Consider the following 20170-nt stretch of genomic DNA (forward strand, 5'->3'; position numbering starts at 1 on the left):
GAACATTCCCAAAAGTTCGGTCGAACTTACCTATGTGCGGGCGAACCTCCCCAAAATGTTTGGCCGAACCACGCAATCAGCAGTTCCTGTTTCTTCCCAGGTTCGGCCGAACCTGCCTTATGTTCGGCCAAACTTGCCTCTTAGTTCGGCCGAACTTTCTTAATGTTCGGCCGAACCTGCTGCCAGCACTGAGCCCTTTTTCCGGGACTATTTAAAGAATTTTAGGAACTTTTAGAATACCCAGTTTTTTACAAAAGTAGTCTGAATTTTTATTTTAGAGAGAGAAAGGAGGAGAACTTCATTCATTGCTCATTGTATTGCTTGGGATTCTCCCTAATCTTGGATTTGAAGCTTCATAGTAATAATTCTCAACTCTTATTTCCATTTATTGTCAATAATTTCTGATTTTTCTTACTTTTGTCTCTTATTTTCTCATTAATCAAAAACCCCAAAAAAGGCACTTTTATGTTTTTCCTTCCTACTTGTTTGATTATTTAGCTTTTCCTAATCCCTTATGATTAGACTTACTAGTTTCTTTGCTAATCTTTTAAGATTTGGTGATCTTGATTGTATTGTGGATGATGGTTTTGCTTATAGATTTGATTGCCATGATGAAACTAGCTTGAACTATTTGGTTAGGGATTTTTGCTTTGATTATTCGGAAATGCATACTCCTATTGAATATATCATGTTGAAATTTGTGGTTAACTCCATGAGTGAGTAGTCTTCATCTAGGGGTTTGGGTGTAGCCTAGGGTTTCCATGTATGGGGTTTTAAGGTAGGATTTATTAGATTTTACAATTAAATGTATAAGTTGGGGGTTCCTCGTTGCTTGCTTGGTTAGACGTAACTTTGCTTGGTCAATGGAATACGATGCATTGATTTGGCAAGGGATTGTGTGTCATTGCGTTGTATGTTTTCGATCGGATTTATTTTGATTCATTCTTAGCCCTTGGATTGATTGCGGAAGCATGATTCATTGTTTGAGAGTATTAAAGATCGATTCCCCTTTCAATTTGTCTTTGCAAGTTTAGTTAATCCCCAAATCCTTAATCCCCTATTGCATGTATCCCTTGGTGAACCCCAATTGCCTAGTGTTTTTAATCTTTGTTCAACATTCTAATCGCTTAGTTTGAATTTTCATTTTCAACAACCAACCCCTTTTAGAACTAGCTTATGTTAGCATTTCTAGCTACGAAACTCGCAATTCTCTTTTTCCCTTTATCAAATTGGCGCCGTTGCCGGGGAGTTGCGGCTAAGTTTAGTAGCTTTTAGTGTATGAGTCTAGTTATTTTAATTGCTTTCCTCTTTTCCTTTTTGATTGTCAATGCTAATGTTTGCTTGAGTGTGCATGCCAAGAATTCCTAGAAAATCTCCCCTCATTCCTCAAGATCCGGAAATTGAGCGGACATTTCGTGCTAGGCGACGAAGCTTGCAACAAGCATCTAACAACATTGATCATCAAGAGGAACCCGTTTTTCCTTTTGACCACGAAGAGTTAGAATATTCGGACGGAGAAATAGAAAGTCTCCGATCTTTCAAGAGTAGTTCAAGTGATACATTTCAAATGGCGCATGATTTGAGGAGTTATGGTGCCCCAGGGGCTTATGAGGCAAAAAGTGCCATCTCACTTCCGGCCTTGGAGGCTACCGATTTTGAGTTACGACCCGCACTTATTGGGATGGTTCAAAGGAGCCAATTTACCGGGTGGAGACTTGAGAGTTCAAGGGAGCATCTAAAGACTTTTGTCGATTATTGCTCCACGGTGAAACACAATGGGGTAACCAAAGAATACATTCGAATGGCACTCTTCAAGTTCTCCTTGATCGGTAATGCAAGAAAGTGGCTCGATGGCCTCAAGCCAAACTCATTGACCTCTTGGAATGAGGTGACGGAGGCATTCATCAACAAATATAGTAGCCCCGCACAAACCGCGGACTACCGGTCCAAGATGATGACATTCAAAGAAAGGACCGATGAAACCCTTCAAGAGTCATGGGAAATATTTAATGATCTGAGCTTCTTCGTCAATGCCTACATCATGGCATAGAGATGGGGGTGCTTCTCCATTGCTTCTACCACGGACTTTCTAAGGCTTCTAGGACGACCCTATATGCGAGAGCCGGTGGGGCAATCATGAAGAAGAGCTTAGAAGAGGTTTTTGACGTAATTGATGATGTGGTCCGAAATTGTGAAGATTGGAACGATGATAGAAGAGAATGAGACAAGAAAGGAGGAATGTACGACCTTGAGCCGATCCATGCTTTGAGCACCAAGTTTGTGAAGGAAATAGTGCCCTTGGTCCAAGTATGCATATAATATTAAGTCTAATAAATGCGGTTCAGTATTAATTAACAAGTTAATAATTCAGTGAGATCAAGTGAGCTGAATGCCTAGCTAGAGGCCGCTTCAGTTCAAGTGGAATTAATGATATTAATCCACAGCTTACTCTTGACTGAACCCGTAGGGTCACACAAATAGTACGTAAACGGATCAAGTATTTAATGGCATTAAATACTCCATCTATGGATATTCAGAATCGACGGATCTTGGTTTCAGTGGGAGCTGAGATCGTCACAAGCAAGAAATGAATACTCCGGAAACGATGATATTGCCGGAAAGGGAAATATGGATCGTATCGGAAATATAAATATTATCCAAATCGTAGATGTTGCCGGAAACGGAAACATGGTACGTATCGGAAAATATTACTGGAAATGGAAATATTGACGGAATCAGAAATATTGCCGGAAACGGAAATATTGTCTGAATCGGAAATATTATCGGAATCGGAAAATAATTCCGGAAACGGAAATATTAAATATTTTTTCGAAACGGAAATTAATTCCGGAATCGGAAATATTAAATATTGTTCGTATTCGGAAATGAATTCCGGAATCGGGAAATTAATCGGAAGCGTATCGTACGAATTAGCATCGGACGAGGCCTGCCGGACAAAGGCCCAGCACGAAGCCGGGCCATCGCCCAGCAAGCCAGCGCGCCACAAACGCACCAGCCAAGGCTGCGCCAGGCCCACCGCAAGGCAGGCCCAGCGCGCGCCAAGGCTGCGGCAGCGTGTGGGCCTCGTGGCAATGGGTTGCGAGCTCGCGGGCTGCGCGCGCGCGCATGGCGCCCCTCGTGGGCTGTTGTGCGTGCGTGTGTGTGTTTGTGTGCTATACGAATCCTAAAGCTATCAGGTTTCGATATATGATTAAATTCCTAATCCTAAAAGGATAAATTAATTAAATAAGAGTTCTATTAGGATTCTAGTTTAATTAATTCGTATCCTAATAGGATTCCAGTTCCTTTTCCATACCTCTATAAATAGGTGCCTAGGGTCATAATTTATAGAGACAATTGAAGTATTCTAAAGGTAAGATTTTGAAGAAAAATCAGCCATACACTTGCACCTAAATATGGATCGTATCGGAAATATAAATATTATCCAAATCGTAGATGTTGCCGGAAACGGAAACATGGTACGTATCGGAAAATATTACTGGAAATGGAAATATTGACGGAATCAGAAATATTGCCGGAAACGGAAATATTGTCTGAATCGGAAATATTATCGGAATCGGAAAATAATTCCGGAAACGGAAATATTAAATATTTTTTCGAAACGGAAATTAATTCCGGAATCGGAAATATTAAATATTGTTCGTATTCGGAAATGAATTCCGGAATCGGGAAATTAATCGGAAGCGTATCGTACGAATTAGCATCGGACGAGGCCTGCCGGACAAAGGCCCAGCACGATGCCGGGCCATCGCCCAGCAAGCCAGCGCGCCACAAACGCACCAGCCAAGGCTGCGCCAGGCCCACCGCAAGGCAGGCCCAGCGCGCGCCAAGGCTGCGGCAGCGTGTGGGCCTCGTGGCAATGGGTTGCGAGCTCGCGGGCTGCGCGCGCGCGCATGGCGCCCCTCGTGGGCTGTTGTGCGTGCGTGTGTGTGTTTGTGTGCTATACGAATCCTAAAGCTATCAGGTTTCGATATATGATTAAATTCCTAATCCTAAAAGGATAAATTAATTAAATAAGAGTTCTATTAGGATTCTAGTTTAATTAATTCGTATCCTAATAGGATTCCAGTTCCTTTTCCATACCTCTATAAATAGGTGCCTAGGGTCATAATTTATAGAGACAATTGAAGTATTCTAAAGGTAAGATTTTGAAGAAAAATCAGCCATACACTTGCACCTAAATAGCCGAAATTCCCAAGCAACCTTAAGGGCGATTCTAGTTGGTCAAGCTTAAGGCGGATCCGGACGTGTTGTGGACTATCTACGGAGGGACGACACTTGGAGTCCTAAAGACTTGTTCTTGTTCGGTTCGGGCGCAGCTAGGGAGGGCACGCAACAAAGTGTATGCATCTAAACTATGCTAAATGATTATGTGTAAATAATATGCTTTCCTGGCTTTATGGTTTTTCCGCATGATTTATGTTTTGTCATATGAATCATAACCTATCAGTGGTATCACGAGCCTCTTATTATTTTCATAATCTAAATTGCACAAACATGGTTAAATATTACAAATTTGCAAGGAATTAAAAGGGGTGATTAATTTTCGTAATTGTTAATTAATTGCAAATTGCGTTTATTTAAATATATGTACGCAGTTTTTCGGCAGTTTCTTCGTTACTCATCCAAATCGAGTGATTTTTGTGTCAATTCCGCATGTAAAAGGCATTCTAAAATTTTGACAAAAATAGTAAATTTTCGCCGAAACCCAGAATTCCCAAATTCGAAGCCTAACTATGACTTTTCGGAGGTTTTAGTTTTTCGAACGCAAAAGTTTGTAAATTTAAGATGTTAAATTAAATATTTGCGATTCTTGTTGATAAATCTTGAATTTTTGATTGACCTACTGTATATGTTTAATAAGTTTGAATGCCTAGCCTTGTTAATTATGCAATCTAATTTGTAATTATGATTAATTTGTTGAAATTCGAATAATTTAGAATTGATTTGATTTTCATAATTAATTAATAATTTAATTAGATGCCTATGATTAAACCACCATAAAAATTGTTAATTTGTGTTAAATTTTAAATTTTTATGACCTAGATTTGAATCCATGATTAATCGGAAATTAATTGATTAATAAATTTTCGATTTTTCGCCCTAAAATTATGAAATTAATATGTTTTATTAATTTGTCATTACTTTTGAATTAAAAATTTTAAATTTTTTATGAAAACGCTCATAAAACTTGCACGCACAATGCAATGGACTCTACGTGTTAGCCTTAAGGGGTGTTGTATAGTGCGGGCATGCGACGACGAGCAAGGGAGCTCGTCGCCCATGCGGTACGAATGCAGCGAGCAAGGCGAGTGGCGCGCGAGCACAAGGCAGTAGTCGTGCCTTGTGTCGAGTGCTGTGCGCATGTGGGCGATGGGCGAAGAGCGATGGCATGGCACGAGGAGACGCGCGCGCGCGAGGGCGAAAGCTGGTCGCCCAGCGATCGCTGCTCCGCGCACCAACACGCGTGGCCTCGAGCGCTTGCTTGCGCGTGCGAGCGAGCACTATCGTAGCTGCTGCGATGCCATGGGCAGGCAGGCTGCGCGCAAGCGTGGCTTGGCTTGCTGCGTTTGCACGTGGCTGCTGCTACGATGTGCCATGGGCCAGCGACAGGCCGAGCAATCGACGGGGCTTGGGCGCAAGCCCAAGTGCTCGTCATGTTACGATTGTCGAGTTTTAAATTTTAATTTGAGATTTTCAGTTCATGTAATTTTAATTAATTTTAAAATTAATAATTTAAATTGTTTTCTTGGATTTTAATTTTGAATATTATAATTATTATAAATTTTATTTATTCTAATTATTTTACTAAAATTAAAAACCTTAAATTAATTTAAATTCGACTGAAAATAAATTAAATAAGTGGATTCAATTATAAATTTATATGAGCTTTAAATTTTAATTAAATTTGTATGTTTCCGGTTAGACTAGAAATACATTTTTATGTTTAAAATTAGTAAAGCATATGAATTTATTGGTTTAAGTGTGAGCCCTTTTTAGTCATAAACTCTTTATTAGGTCTACAAATCCTTTAAGGTTAAACAACTTGATTAGAATTAATAAGGACTGAATAATTGGTAGATTATTGGTGCCCTTGATTAATTGCTGCAAATGTTTATATGATGCATACAATGTGTTTTAACTAACCAATTATGTAGGCCATTCATGATAATGAATGGATGAATGATATATATTGCATATGTATTGTTTTGCAGGTTATGAAGTGACTAGTATGGCCCAAATAGGATAGAAAATATGGTCTGCGTACCATTAATTTGAATGTAATTGGTCTAAAGTACCAAATTTGTTTTTCAATTCAAATATGGTCTGCGTACCATCAAATAGTTGTAATTAGTTTTAATTATAGCTTATCCTATTTGGAGAAAATGGCGCCTCCCACGGTGAAATTCAAGACGAAGTTTCCATTTTCGAGATGGACTTTGAAGTTGAAGCTTCAAGATGAAGTCGGGCCATACTAGATCACATTTATCTTATGCATGCTTTAAGTTATTTATTGCTATTAAATATGTCTTAAATATGCATGAGATCAAGGCTTGATTATGTTGCATGATTAAGGATTTTAGTTCACTTAAAATCTAACCAACATAGTAAGAGCCTTAAGTTCCAAACTTAAAAATTGAGTTAAAATGTGCCATGCCAAAATAACACTTACTTGGATATCCTTTACATCGATCTTAGTAATAGTTTTCCGCCATAGCGAGGTGTTACTTATCGATACTAAAGGGGTAAGGTACACAAATAATTGTGAGTACATGTTAGTTTTGGTGAAACTCAACGATATAAGTAAGGAGTCCTTTTATGTCGTGGCAAAATCGATAGGTTTACCTAATAAGTTCTTAGACGTACCTATCAACCAAGATTAGTTTCTAGACTATTAGCAAAAGGCTTTTGCTTACCTAAAATGTTTTAGAATTGAGTCAAAATACATAATGTGCTTAATTCTTCAATGGTTTTAGGGTCTTGGAATCATTTTATTCACACCTGCCGGAACATTAAATTCGAATAAAATGCTAATAACTTGTTTAAATTGCATGAATGCTTTAATTTTCAAGTTATTACTCATGATAAATGTTTAGACTTTGCATGCTTCAATGTATGTTTTAATTATTGTTTATAATTAAATATCTTGCACTGCAGTAAATCCTTTTAGAAAGGTAACAGTAAATTTCCTCAATTGGTAGTGAATCCAAGAACGATTCACGGAAATGAGAGATGTGAGCAATTTAAAATGTACGTTTCTTTTAGCGACTTTTATGGTTGTTTTCGAGTATCAAAGTCGAATGGCAAACCGATTGGTGCTTGTGAATTCAAAATACAATGTAGTTTTGAGATCATAAAGCATTGAGTTTAAACGCTCAGCTTTACCAATGGTTAACAACCTAATATCTTTTTCCATTTAATTCTCGAATGAGTCTAGTCCCTAGACATTCGAATAGATTGATGCTTAGAGAATTTTAGAAGCTTCTGGTAAGATCATCTAGTTGAAGCAAAACATTCAACATAAATAATATGGTAAGAACTTTGTTGGAGTGACATTGGACATGTCTAAACAAAGTATAAAAGTCAACACTAGAGAATTCAATTCTTAAGACTATAAGAAAGGGTACAAGAAATAGGAAAACAAAGGAACAAATGAAAGGAACTTACAATTCCGTTTCTACCTATAAGTTTATGTTTAAAGAGCAGTGACCTAGCAATCAAACTTCCTTGGTATCATATACCGCCTGAGGTTATTACTTCGGTAATAACTCAAACAATGGAAGCTAGGCTACACTAATGACCTACAAGTGGGAAATGAAGCATGGCAATGCTACATTAGTTGTAGGGTCATCTAGTTTGTTTTAAGTCCTTTCAAAGGCTGGAACTTGATGGCTATTTTGTTCCATAATTAGCATACCTAAATTTCTGTTTTCAAACACAGAAAGACTCACATTCAAGAAAAACAAAAACAATGTTTGTTTGTTTATTTGAATGAAATGGTCAATTACGGGTTGAGTCAATATGCTTGATTAAAACAAACAACTCTTTAACAATAAGAACTTTACTAGGTTCAAATCAACCCCTTGATTTGAGTTCCACTAATCTTTGGCATTGTTGCTTAGACCATATCAACAAGTTAACATTCAAAAGCTCTATGGACTTTTGAAAGTTCATTGATTTCTAGATCAATTTAAGACAACTAGTCTTACTTGTTGAAAGTAACAAAAGATATGAACTATTGTTAGAACACCTAGACAATAGAATTCAAAGCTAAAGAAAGAGATTTTATGACTTTATTATTTCACCTAGATTTGAGTGAATGTTGGTTCATTTACTCGAAGTGATATAAGTTTGAATCTGTTTGACTAGTTCAAAGATTCAGAAGTATGAAATCCACTTGGTAAGAAATCATAAAGACCTAGGATAGATCATGTTAATGATTACTTGAGACCAAAATGATCATCAATGATTGTGTGTAGTAAAATTCACAATCTAGCTCCATAAGATATGGCATATCTAAATTGGAATGATCGAAGTCGATTAGTACTTGATTCGATCAATGATAGATCATAAAGGCTTTTCCTATAATTTCTAAAAACAAAATGCTCAACTACCACCAAACTAAACCAAAATTCGTCAAAGCTATTGAAGAGTAATTTCATAATATCTTTTCATCATATATCTAAAGAAATGCCAAACTCAGTGGGAGCTTAGCAACAAGCTAATGCCCAAGTATAGATATATGTTTCATTGTGATTTATTCAAATGAGACACAAGGGTATTGTTTCTACCACGAATTTTTGAGAACATAATGTTTGTTTGCTCGAAATGATGTCCTTTTGGAGATTCGTTTCCAAAATGACAAGTGGAGAAAATAGACCTCGATAGTCTTCGAGGTGAACAACAACCATAAACGGACATTCCAGAGGCTTTTTCGAAGTTCTTCAGAAAATCCGAACACTTATTCTTAAGGACTTTAGAAGTGGCTTTAAAGAATAGACATCTCTTAGAAGACTTTACAAGTGCTTCAAGGAGAACAGAATATTCAAAGGACTTTCAAGTGGCTATTGATATTCTATTGTTTGATGTTCGATACCCAAGTAGGCATAGAGTTCAAGTCACTGAAACTATGAGATTCTTCTATTAGATAGTGAAGAAACATGGAGATCAGGTCAATGAAGCTATGAGATTCTTCTATTAGATAGTGAAGAAACCTACAACTTGCAGTCAAACTATTATCACATAGATAAATGAGTTTGTGACTTGTAAGAAGGCTATGACGAAACCCAGATTCCCTAAAATGGTTAGAGGCCATATATAGACTCAATGTTTTAAATGGTTAGAGGCCATAAAACATACTCAATGTTTTGATGACAAAATTGAAATTTTGTTGATTTGCAAGAATAGTTTCACACCTATTGGTTGCAAGTTTGTTTTAATGATAAAAACCATCAAACATGAAATTATGTTCACACACAAAGCTAGATTTGTTGCTAAAGGTTACAAGCAAATTCACGGTGTGGATTGTGTTGAAACCTCATGCAAAATCGTAATGCTTAAGTCTATAATTCAAGCACTGATTGCATATTGGTACATATGGCAATTGGATGACAAAACAATTCCTCAATCAAATGTTGGAATAAACTATGTACATGGTATGTCATAGGATTTGTGGATCCAAATAAATGCTTGAAAAGGAAAGCTAGCTTATGAAATCTAAGTACATATTTAAGCAAGTAATTGGGAATTGGAATTGTATTTTAGTGAAGCTAATAAGTATTTTAGTTTCATAAAATGTACATGATTCTTATAGATATATAAGAAGTTTAGTGGGAGTACGTAAAACTTAATTGGTCCTATGTGTATCACACACATATCTCTCTATTGTGAAATAACATTCAAATGCTAATGACTTAGGTTTGAAATTATTCATCAATGATGGACCAAGGCGAAACTTAGTACATACTGGGTATTAAGATCTATTTACAAAGATCTTATGATATTGTTTTGGATTAAGTAATGGCATTTACTGAATCAAACTCGAAAGACTCCATTGGAGATATTCGACCCATATGAATAAATCTAAGTAAAGGATGTTTGAACTATGTATAAGCATTTACTAAGTTAAACATCAAAGAGTCTAAATGAGATTCTTAACCTATATTATATGTCAAAGAATTTAGCTGGAATTAGTATCTACTGAAACTAGATGAGCTAAAGTTACATGAATAGAATTCAATTGGGAATTATTCTGCAAAAGAATTTATCATGTATGATATAATATGAGGATCGCCAAAAACGTATTGTATGGCTTTAGGCATGACGATCATATACCAATCTCTATTGATCTAAGTGAAGATCAACTAGATTGAGATCAAGAATACTTATGGTACTTGAAAAAGTACATAGGAATAGTTCTTGATTCAAGGAAATAAAGATATGCTAAATATTGATGCTACACGCATAAACACCAGCAAAGGATCAAGCAAGATTCCTTTGGAGTTAACCATTGACAAAGACGAGCTAAAGAGCATCGTGTTTTGAAATGGCAACATGGATTGAAGACCATGAGTTTTTGCGTGGGAAATTAAAATAATAATTTATATGTTCTAAGATATAGTTGGAGAGTCTTCCACATATCTATGAACTGCTTGGATAGGTAAATCCAAACAAAGCATCACTAGCAACCTATACAGTTGAAGTAAAAGTAATTATTTCCTAAGAAGCAATAAAACAGGGTTGTTTATGTTAAAGAGTTCTTCACTGAACTTGGGTAGATCACATGTCTGCTGGCTTGATGGTTCTTCATTGAAAAATGCGTAGATCACAAAATAAACATACTCAAAAGATCTTATCATCTATCTCGAAGAACATTCGTTGAAAAGGATATTAAGATTGGCAAAGCATGATAACTAAACCTATGCAACAAGTGAGAAACAACACTCACATTGTAGCACTGGAAATCAAGCATAGATTTGAATTCCATGAACTGTTTTAAAGATGGGTTTGAGGCCCATGGTTGTAAAACATTGGGGTTGAACATTTATCATATATGAAATGCATTTTCATATTCCATTTAATCTTGGTTTAGTATTAAATGATGAGTCCCTTCAATTTGACGAAATATTCAAGATAGACTGTCAGGACCAGTCCTGTGACTAAGAAATGTCTATCAAGTGAACTTGAATGTCAAAATTTGAAAATGGTCCCTGGCCGGAGTTTTCTATAAAGATGGACGCATAGAAAACGTTAGACGACTAGAATGCAAGATGACTAGTAGTTCTGTTTCTTGAACTATGTGGACATGGCAATGTCGCAATCATTTGCATAGATACTTACTTTGGGAAGACTAGTATCGGACAGACCTATGAAACTTTACTATTAGAGATGAAAATCTGTCATAAGTAAATTTCATTAAAATTATTAGACACTAAATCCTCAATACCTGAGTGATTTGATATTACTTGTTTGAGAACTGGTTGCTTTGACGTTGACTAACCGTCGCACCGTAAAAGGAGGCTATAAAGGCAACGCTCAGGTAATTAATCACCTATCAAACGAAGTCTAATCTCAAGATCACGAGATTGGGATTGTCCTCCCATAAATCGGGATGAGATGCTTAAAAGTTGTACAAGGCCACTCGGAGAGCTAGAAACTGTGAAATGCATGGCCGTGCTCGGATGAATCATAGGCTATGATTATCTTTTTATTTGATCAGTTGAACTCTGAAACCGAGAAACACCTCTGGACATAATAAGGATGACAACTCTTACCTTATGTTCAAGAGCAAGCATCGAGCGACAAAGGAATTAGGTAATGCACACTTGTCCCTAAGGACAAGTGGGAGACTGGAGGAAATAGTGCCCTTGGTCCAAGTATGCATATAATATTAAGTCTAATAAATGCGGTTCAGTATTAATTAACAAGTTAATAATTCAGTGAGATCAAGTGAGCTGAATGCCTAGCTAGAGGCCGCTTCAGGTCAAGTGGAATTAATGATATTAATCCACAACGTACTCTTGCCTGAACCCGTAGGGTCACACAAATAGTACGTAAACGGATCAAGTATTTAATGGCATTAAATACTCCATCTATGGATATTCGGAATCGACGGATCTTGGTTTCAGTGGGAGCTGAGATCGTCACAAGCAAGAAATGAATACTCCGGAAACGATAATATTGCCGGAAACGGAAATATGGATCGTATCGGAAATATAAATATTATCCAAGTCGTAGATGTTGCCGGAAACGGAAACATGGAACGTATCGGAAAATATTAATGGAAATGGAAATATTACCGGAATCGGAAATATTGCCGGAAACGGAAATATTGTCTGAATCGGAAATATTATCGGAATCGGAAAATAATTCCGGAAACGGAAATATTAAAAAAATTTTCGAAACGGAAATTAATTCCGGAATCGGAAATATTAAATATTGTTCGTATCGGAAATGAATTCCGGAATCGGGAAATTAATCGGAAGCGTATCGTACGAATTAGCATCGGACGAGGCCTGCCGGACGAAGGCCCAGCACGAAGCCGGGCCATCGCCCAGCAAGCCAGCGCGCCACAAACGCACCAGCCAAGGCTGCGCCAGGCCCACCGCAAGGCAGGCCCAGCGCGCGCCAAGGCTGCGGCAGCGTGTGGGCCTCGTGGCAATGGGCTGCGAGCTCGCGGGCTGCGCGCGCGCGCATGGCGCCCCTCGTGGGCTGCTGTGTGTGCGTGTGTGTGTTTGTGTGCTATACGAATCCTAAAGCTATCAGGTTTCGATATATGATTAAATTCCTAATCCTAAAAGGATAAATTAATTAAATAAGAGTTCTATTAGGATTCTAGTTTAGGGTCATAATTTATAGAGACAATTGAAGTATTCTAAAGGTAAGATTTTGAAGAAAAATCAGCCATACACTTGCACCTAAATAGCCGAAATTCCTAAGCAACCTTAAGGGCGATTCTAGTTGGTCAAGCTTAAGGCGGATCCGGATGTGCTGTGGACTATCTACGGAGGGACGACACTTGGAGTCCTAAAGACTTGTTCTTGTTCGGTTCGGGCGCAGCTAGGGAGGGCACGCAACAAAGTGTATGCATCTAAACTATGCTAAATGATTATGTGTAAATAATATGCTTTCCTGGCTTTATGGTTTTTCCGCATGATTTATGTTTTGTTATATGAATCATAACCTATCAGTTTGATGCTCTCGTCACACAACTTCAAAGGTCCAATTCTATCCCTTCTTGTCCGTCTACTCCCCAATCCCCTTCTAGTGTCATGTCTTATGCTTTGTCTTGTGATTATTGTGGTTCATTTGAGAATCCCTCTTCATATTGCTATCCTTTCGACCAACACATGGAACAAGTTAATGCTTTTAATAATGCAAACAACCAACGGTTTGATCCTTATTCCAACACCTATAACCCCGCTTGGAGGCACAGCCCAAGGTTTAGTTGGAAGGATGATCAAACCCAAGGTCAAAACCAATTTCAAAACCATGGGAATGGTCGAAATAAAGGCAACTATGAGGGTGGAAGTTCAAGCTATTATGGGGGTCCAAGGAATCAAAACTATGCCCAAAATTTTCAAAATCAAGGCCAATCTTCAAACTTCCAAAGACCACCACCACCACAAAGCTATCAAAGTCAAGGGAGCTACCAAGGTCAATCCTCCTCTTCTTCTCAATTTCAAAAGCCACCTCCACCACAAAGCTTTCAAAATCCTCCTCCCGGTTTTCAAAGACCACTCCTCAATGCTCCACCTCCTCAAGAGTCCAATATTGAAACAATGTTGAAAACTTTCATGACTCAAGTCAACCAAAAGTTTGATTCCATGGCCACCCATAATAAAATGCTTGAAACACAAATTGCCCAATTGTCATCCTCTAATGCTTCAAGAGTTCCCCGTTCTTTACCCCCTCAAGGGATTAGTCCCGGTGAGACCCATCAAGCCAATGCTATTGTGACAAGAAGTGGGAAAAACCTTGTGAATTCAACTACTAAGTGTCCAACCCAAGGAGAGAGAGAGCCCATTGATGAGAGTGAGCCTATTGTTGATACCACCATAGATGAGGAAGAGGTTGTGGTGAGTGAGCCAATGGTTGTTGAAGTTCCAAAGAGATTGGTCCCTCCTTACAAGCCCAAATTGCCTTTCCCATCTCGTTTTGCCGGAGCTAACTTTGATGATCAATTTGCAAAATTCCAAGAAGTGCTCAAGAACCTTTATGTGAACATTCCTTTTGCTAAAGCCCTTAGGAAAATGCCTACATATGCCAAGTTTTTGAAGGAGATTCTAACCAAGAAGAGGGTTGTGGATGTGGTTGAGACTATTAGCCTACCCGAAAGTTGTAGTGCCATTATCCAAAATAAGTTTCCCACCAAATTGAAAGATCCCAGGAGTTTTTCCATCCCTTGTGCAATTGGGGAACTTGTCATAGATAAATCCCTATGTGACTTAGGAGCAAGTGTGAGTGTAATGCCATTCTCTATTTTTCAAAGGTTGAATGTGGGAGAGTTGAAGCCTACCCAAATGTCCCTCCAATTAGCCGACCGTTCGGTGAAGCTTCCATTGGGGAAGGTAGAGGATGTGCCTATGAGGATCGGGAAGTTCTTTATCCCTGTAGATTTTGTGGTCTTAGAAATGGAGGAGGACCCTAATTTCCCAATCATCTTAGAAAGACCTTTTCTTGCCACCACGGGGGCAATCATAGATGTGAGAGGTGGTAGACTATCCCTTAGTGTGGGGGATGAGAAAATTGAGTTTCAACTTAACCAAATCATGAGATGCCCATCCCATATGGATGATTGTAAAAGGATTGATGTCCTTGATGAGATTTTCAATGAGTCTATGAGCATGCATATGCATTCTACTAACGATGTTCTTGAGTATGTTCTTGTGCATGATCCCAATGAATGCAATGCCACCATGGAGATGAGAGTAGAGGGGAGGGGTTTGAGTTCATGTAATCCCCCGTAATTTTATATATTTCATTTATATATTTTAACGTATATTTAATATATTTAAATAAGAATTTATGAATTTTGGAAATAAATATATAGTTAACGTATATTTATTTATTACATTTTAATATTTTCAACGATTTACGAAATCGAAAATGATTTTAGAATTTTAAGTTGAAAAGAATTTGAATTACGAAAATTGATTGAATTTAGAAAACGATCCTATTCAGTTTTGGACTCGAATCATTAAAGCTAAATCCTAAGTCTAGCCCACTTGAAAAGCCCAACATTAAAACCCAAACTCAAACCCTCCCCTTCTTTCTTCTAATTCACGTGAAAGCTAGGAAGAGAAAAACAAAACCCTCCTTCACTATTCACGTAAGTTTTCAAACCCTCAAGAACTCATCCTCTCTCTCTCCTCGTCGCTGCTCTCCTCCTTCACGCCGTTGCTCCAGCCGCCGGTCTCCTCGCCGTCGGTAAGTATCCTTCGACCTTCTCCTTCGTCGTCCTTTTTTCCCCTGTTTTCGTTCTTCCTTGCGTTTCCTCTCCTCCTTAATGCTTTGTCTTCTTGAACAGCCACCAAGGCCGCCGGACCGCGTCGCTGTCCTCGCCGGTAAGCCACCGCTTCATCTCCTCGTCGTTCCCTTCTTTTCTTTCGATTCACTGCTGTTCATCCTCCCTCACTCCCCTCCTCTTGTTCGACTTGCGCACAGCACCACCCGCGACAGCAACCACCGCTGCCGCCACGTCAACAACCCAGCCGGCCGCCGCTGACCGCGTCGTGCACCGCCCAGCTTTTCCTCTCCTCTTTCTTGGTTATTTCTTAAACCCTAAGTAACTAATTATTTTAATTATAGTTTGTTAATTTAAATGATGTTCTTGGATTAAATTTATAATTTTGTTGTTGAATATGATTTCCAGATTTGGGTGTTGATATTATAAACCAATTATTTTCAGTTTTGGTTAATTAAAAATAAGTTAGGGCTTAATGAGGTTTTATTAATTTGAATTACGTTTTCGTGAATTAAAGTTATGGTTTTTGTGATTAAATTATAAATTTCAGATTATGCAAATTATATAATAAAGTTATTAATTTTCAGATTATCAAATTACTTTGAAATATTAATTTTGATTGTTTAAAGTATGAAATTCAAGGTTTTTATGATTATTAATCATGGTAAGTTGAGTATGGATTATTGAATTCGTCGTTTTGAGATACTAGGAACATAGATTGACCTCGGTGAAGCTTTTAAATGAATTTATATTGCTGAAAATTTAAAGTACGATGTTTGCAAAAAGTTTTCAACGAATTTCAATGATGCTAGGAAATCAAATGTCTAAGTTTAGATATTGGGGAAAGTTCTAAATATGTTTAGGATGCATTTAGAATGCTTTATTATGGTTGCCAATGATTAGAAATTGATTGGGATTACTTGCTGGTTATTTTAGGCGGAGAATTCTCTTTAGGCGACTTTTGAAAGTGTTAAAGTGGCCTATCAATTTGTTTACACAAGGTACGTACATACCTGCGTGCTTGGAATGTGTGCTAATTGTTGAAATCATGTTGATATTATTGTTGAACTTGGTGATGTTGATATTATAGACAAACTTGGTTATATGGAATGTGCATGTTTAATACTGTTGGACAAACTTATTGAACTTATTTTGCACTATAAGAACTGTAACATGTTAGTATGGATGTTTGATACAAACATGTTGGTTGGGGACACTAGATTATTCTATATGATTGGGTTGGATCAATTGGTTGTTGTTCCCTTTCTATCTTTTCACTACTTTATAAGGGCGGAGGACCTTGTTTAGTAAGTTGAAACTTTATGCCCATATAAAGGGTTGCTCATGGTTAAAGGAAAGGTTGGTTAAGTTGGAATGAGTCTTGATTGATGCTGTTATGATCACTTACTTAATTCCAAGAAAAAAAAAACAGTTGTGAACAAATGTGAATTGTCTGTCTTATGTAATGGTTGAGTCATAACGGGATCTCAATTTGTAAATCATGTAAAGTGAAACTGAATAGCAATAGCTTTAGACTGTGCACGTCTGAAGTGACGGACAAACAGGAGTTGGGGTTCATGGTGGTAGCCCATGGCCTTTAATTCGGACCGGATTGATCACCGTGTCCTATTTTTATTTAAACGTTCCTCGATATCGCAGGTCACTGAGGTTACGGAGTCGCGCCCGTACCTCGTCTTCCTTAGTGAAGACTTCTGGATGGTCAACTCGGTCCATTGTCTATTTCAACTAAAATAATATTATTGCTAAAAGTCTAGCCTAGTCTAGTCTGGTCAAGTATGGTCGTCAAACTATCATGTTTTGTCTACCCTTGTTTGTGTTCATTAGTATCATGTTAGGGTGTTTCGTTTAATAGAATCATGTTAGGATTATTATTGATTTAGTATGTAGTACTCAGCTTTGCTGATTACGTGCTTTTGCTTGTGCATGTTGATCATGGCTATGCCTTATTGATCCTGTGATGACCCAATCTTTGGTGAGCAGTCTCTAAGGATCAATAAGCATTGTCCATCTGCAGGTTTGAAGATGTTGCATCATTGGGATCGGGAATAGAGAGCTTGTATTTAGTTTTGATTTGCTAAGTTGACTTGGGTTTGTTTAAATGGACTTTAAACTTGTCATACTATTTATATTTCCTTATTTTCGTTGGTTGATTTTTGAGACTAAACCTGTAATCGATTATTTATAAACCTAAAGTTAGTTTTATGTTTTCCGCTGCAAAATTCTGAATAAGCCGTTACGTTTTCACACGGGCGATAATGCCTTGATAATTCTCTATGTTTTATATTAAAAGGTTATTTTAGAAAAGAGAGAATTGTCGGGGTGTTACAAAGTGGTATCAGAGCTAAGGTTTTACTTTAATAAATTTTTAGGCGCCTAACTATCTAGTTATTTAAAATAAATTTCTTAAAAATCGAGATTCTACGTATTATAGTGTTCAAAAATTGGTACTTTTTTTTTGGGGGGGCAGATCTCCTTTTATCTTGTTTGAAAGTATATAATATTTCTTATTTAAGTTCGAAATCAAATTATTTATTCGAATTAAATTGACTTTCGAAATTTTTATTCTTTTTCTTATTAATTATTATTCAAAAAAAGGAGTACAATTTTTTTTTTTAAAAGTTCAATTTTTTTTTTAAATTGTTTCAAGAGTTAGAATTCGTTATTTAAAAAAAAAAATATATATATATAAATCTTCTTCGAATTAATAACTTTATTTTCGAATTTATTCGCTACGCATTTCCTTAATTTATTTTACTTTATTTATTTTATATTTTTATTCTATGTTATAATTTTATTATATTATCGTCCTTTTAATTTGTTATTTAAACTATTTCAATGCTTTAGTTTATGAGAGATGGGTAGTATAAGAAGGGCATATAAGATAGAATTATATGTGCATTAGTAGCTAGTCAATGCTAGCATAAGAAATTGATTGTTATGTACGTGCGTATGCTAATTGTTTAATGTTACATTTAAATGTGCATAAAGAATTGTTTGCTTCCACCAAACTTATTGCATTATTGAACTTTGTTTATGATTTGGCTGGAAAATCGTTAGTGAGACCTTGAATTGTTTATTTCAGGAATAAAATGTTTCTTTCCAAGTATACCAACATAGGATCCTTCGAGAAACTTGATATAGAAACCCCTGATATTTACGTGAAGAAAATTGTGTTTGGATGTGAATATTATGCTAAAGTTCAAGGGCAACCTATCTTAATGAGAAAGGATATCATAGCAGCCACTATCATTAATTGTTTACCTAACCAAAATGCCATACCTAGAACTCAAATATAGGTTTAAAGACATGCATTCTGATGATGGAACACCAAAGTTGATTAAGTATGGGACTAGGGATGGTAGGTAGAGATATGACGTAGAGATCCTGACCACCATTATTGAGGTCGTAGAAAATGGGTTCAAGGAGGGTAGAAACTCATGGAGTCATGCTTGGGATGCAGTTATAGAAGAACCTATTAGAGTTGTAAATATCTAGAGGGAAATGATGTAACCGTGGAGAATGAGAATGTAGTGGTTGAGGCAAATAACCCTAACCCAGTGGCCCATGAGCCTACCATTGAGATTCCTAGTGAGTCGGATGTGGAACCTAAAGGTGATGGTGAGGTGGCAAGTGAGTCTCATCAAGATAAAGACATGAAAGAAGACTCATACTCGGAAGAAGAATTCGACGAATATTGAAGATCTAGATCTTACTCCACAAGTTTCCAAGGAAAGAATAGGTAGGCAAGATGCCTTAAACATTTGAAGTTGTAATAGTTAGTTAGTTCTTTTATGTTTTAAAGAATAAGTGGCATATCAGCAACGGTTTAAAGTTAAAGCAATAAGAGTTTGAGTTATTCTTTATTCTCTTCAAGGATATAATAAGCCTTTATAGAGTTAGCAATAGAAGTTAAAGTATTCATTTCCAGTTTGAGAGTTTCGTTATTCAACAACAATAGTTTATGTTTGTGTCGTAGAACCTTTATGTTAATTTGAGGACAAGTGCGTTATTATGGTTTAGAAATTGTTATTAACATTCTTTTGAGGAATAGAGTTAGATTATTGATAATCCAAATGATCAAAAGTTTATTTTGGGCACGCGAATGGGAATATTATTACTTATTTGTTGTGATTGAACTTCCATTCATTGGTTTTCAAATTTTATGTCCTTGATAGGGATATTTTCTTGAATGAGTGACAATGATTGCTCTATTATTGGTGTACATTCTTGAATAAGTGTTTGTTGATGCGATCTCTATGATCAAATCTAAAATTCTTTCGTAGAGGGGACATATGAGTTATGTATCGTAGAGTAATTAATTTTAGGTCGCACACTAGAATGTCAAGCAATAGTGAGTTAGTTGCTACTATTCGCCTTTTGGCGGGAAGACTGGCTGAAGAGAGAACTGAGCGTCCTGATTCTACTGGGGACATGTTTGAGAGACTAACCAAAGTTAAGCCATCATACTTTAAGAAGCAAGCTGATCCTACCTTTCTAGAGAACTGGGTTAGAGAGTTTGAGAAACTGTTTGGGGATGTGAACTGTCTTGAGAACATGAGAGTGGGTCAAGTTGCACTGTACTTGGAAGATGAAGCTGATTTGTGGTGGAGAGAAAATGGGGTTAGACTTAGCGTTGTTGAGAGATTCAATTGGGATTCATTT

The 20170-nt window shown here is 37.0% G+C and overlaps 1 protein-coding gene and 1 long non-coding RNA gene across 2 annotated transcripts; both read left to right on the plus strand.

The window, feature by feature from the left end:
• Positions 1-13292: 13292 nt before the first annotated feature.
• On the plus strand, positions 13293-14990 carry LOC130467197 (uncharacterized). The gene has a single exon (XM_056835628.1). The coding sequence runs from the start codon at positions 13293-13295 to the stop codon at positions 14988-14990; it is 1698 nt and encodes a 565-aa protein (XP_056691606.1).
• A 104-nt stretch (positions 14991-15094) lies between these two features.
• LOC130466754 (uncharacterized) lies at positions 15095-16465 on the plus strand. Its single transcript, XR_008926906.1, has 4 exons — positions 15095-15450; positions 15551-15587; positions 15688-15789; positions 16424-16465. It is a non-coding gene; the product is annotated as an uncharacterized lncRNA (long non-coding RNA).
• The last annotated feature ends 3705 nt before the right edge of the window (positions 16466-20170 follow it).

This window comes from Spinacia oleracea, chromosome 2, assembly GCF_020520425.1.
Source record: "Spinacia oleracea cultivar Varoflay chromosome 2, BTI_SOV_V1, whole genome shotgun sequence".
Lineage (NCBI taxonomy): Eukaryota > Viridiplantae > Streptophyta > Magnoliopsida > Caryophyllales > Amaranthaceae > Spinacia > Spinacia oleracea.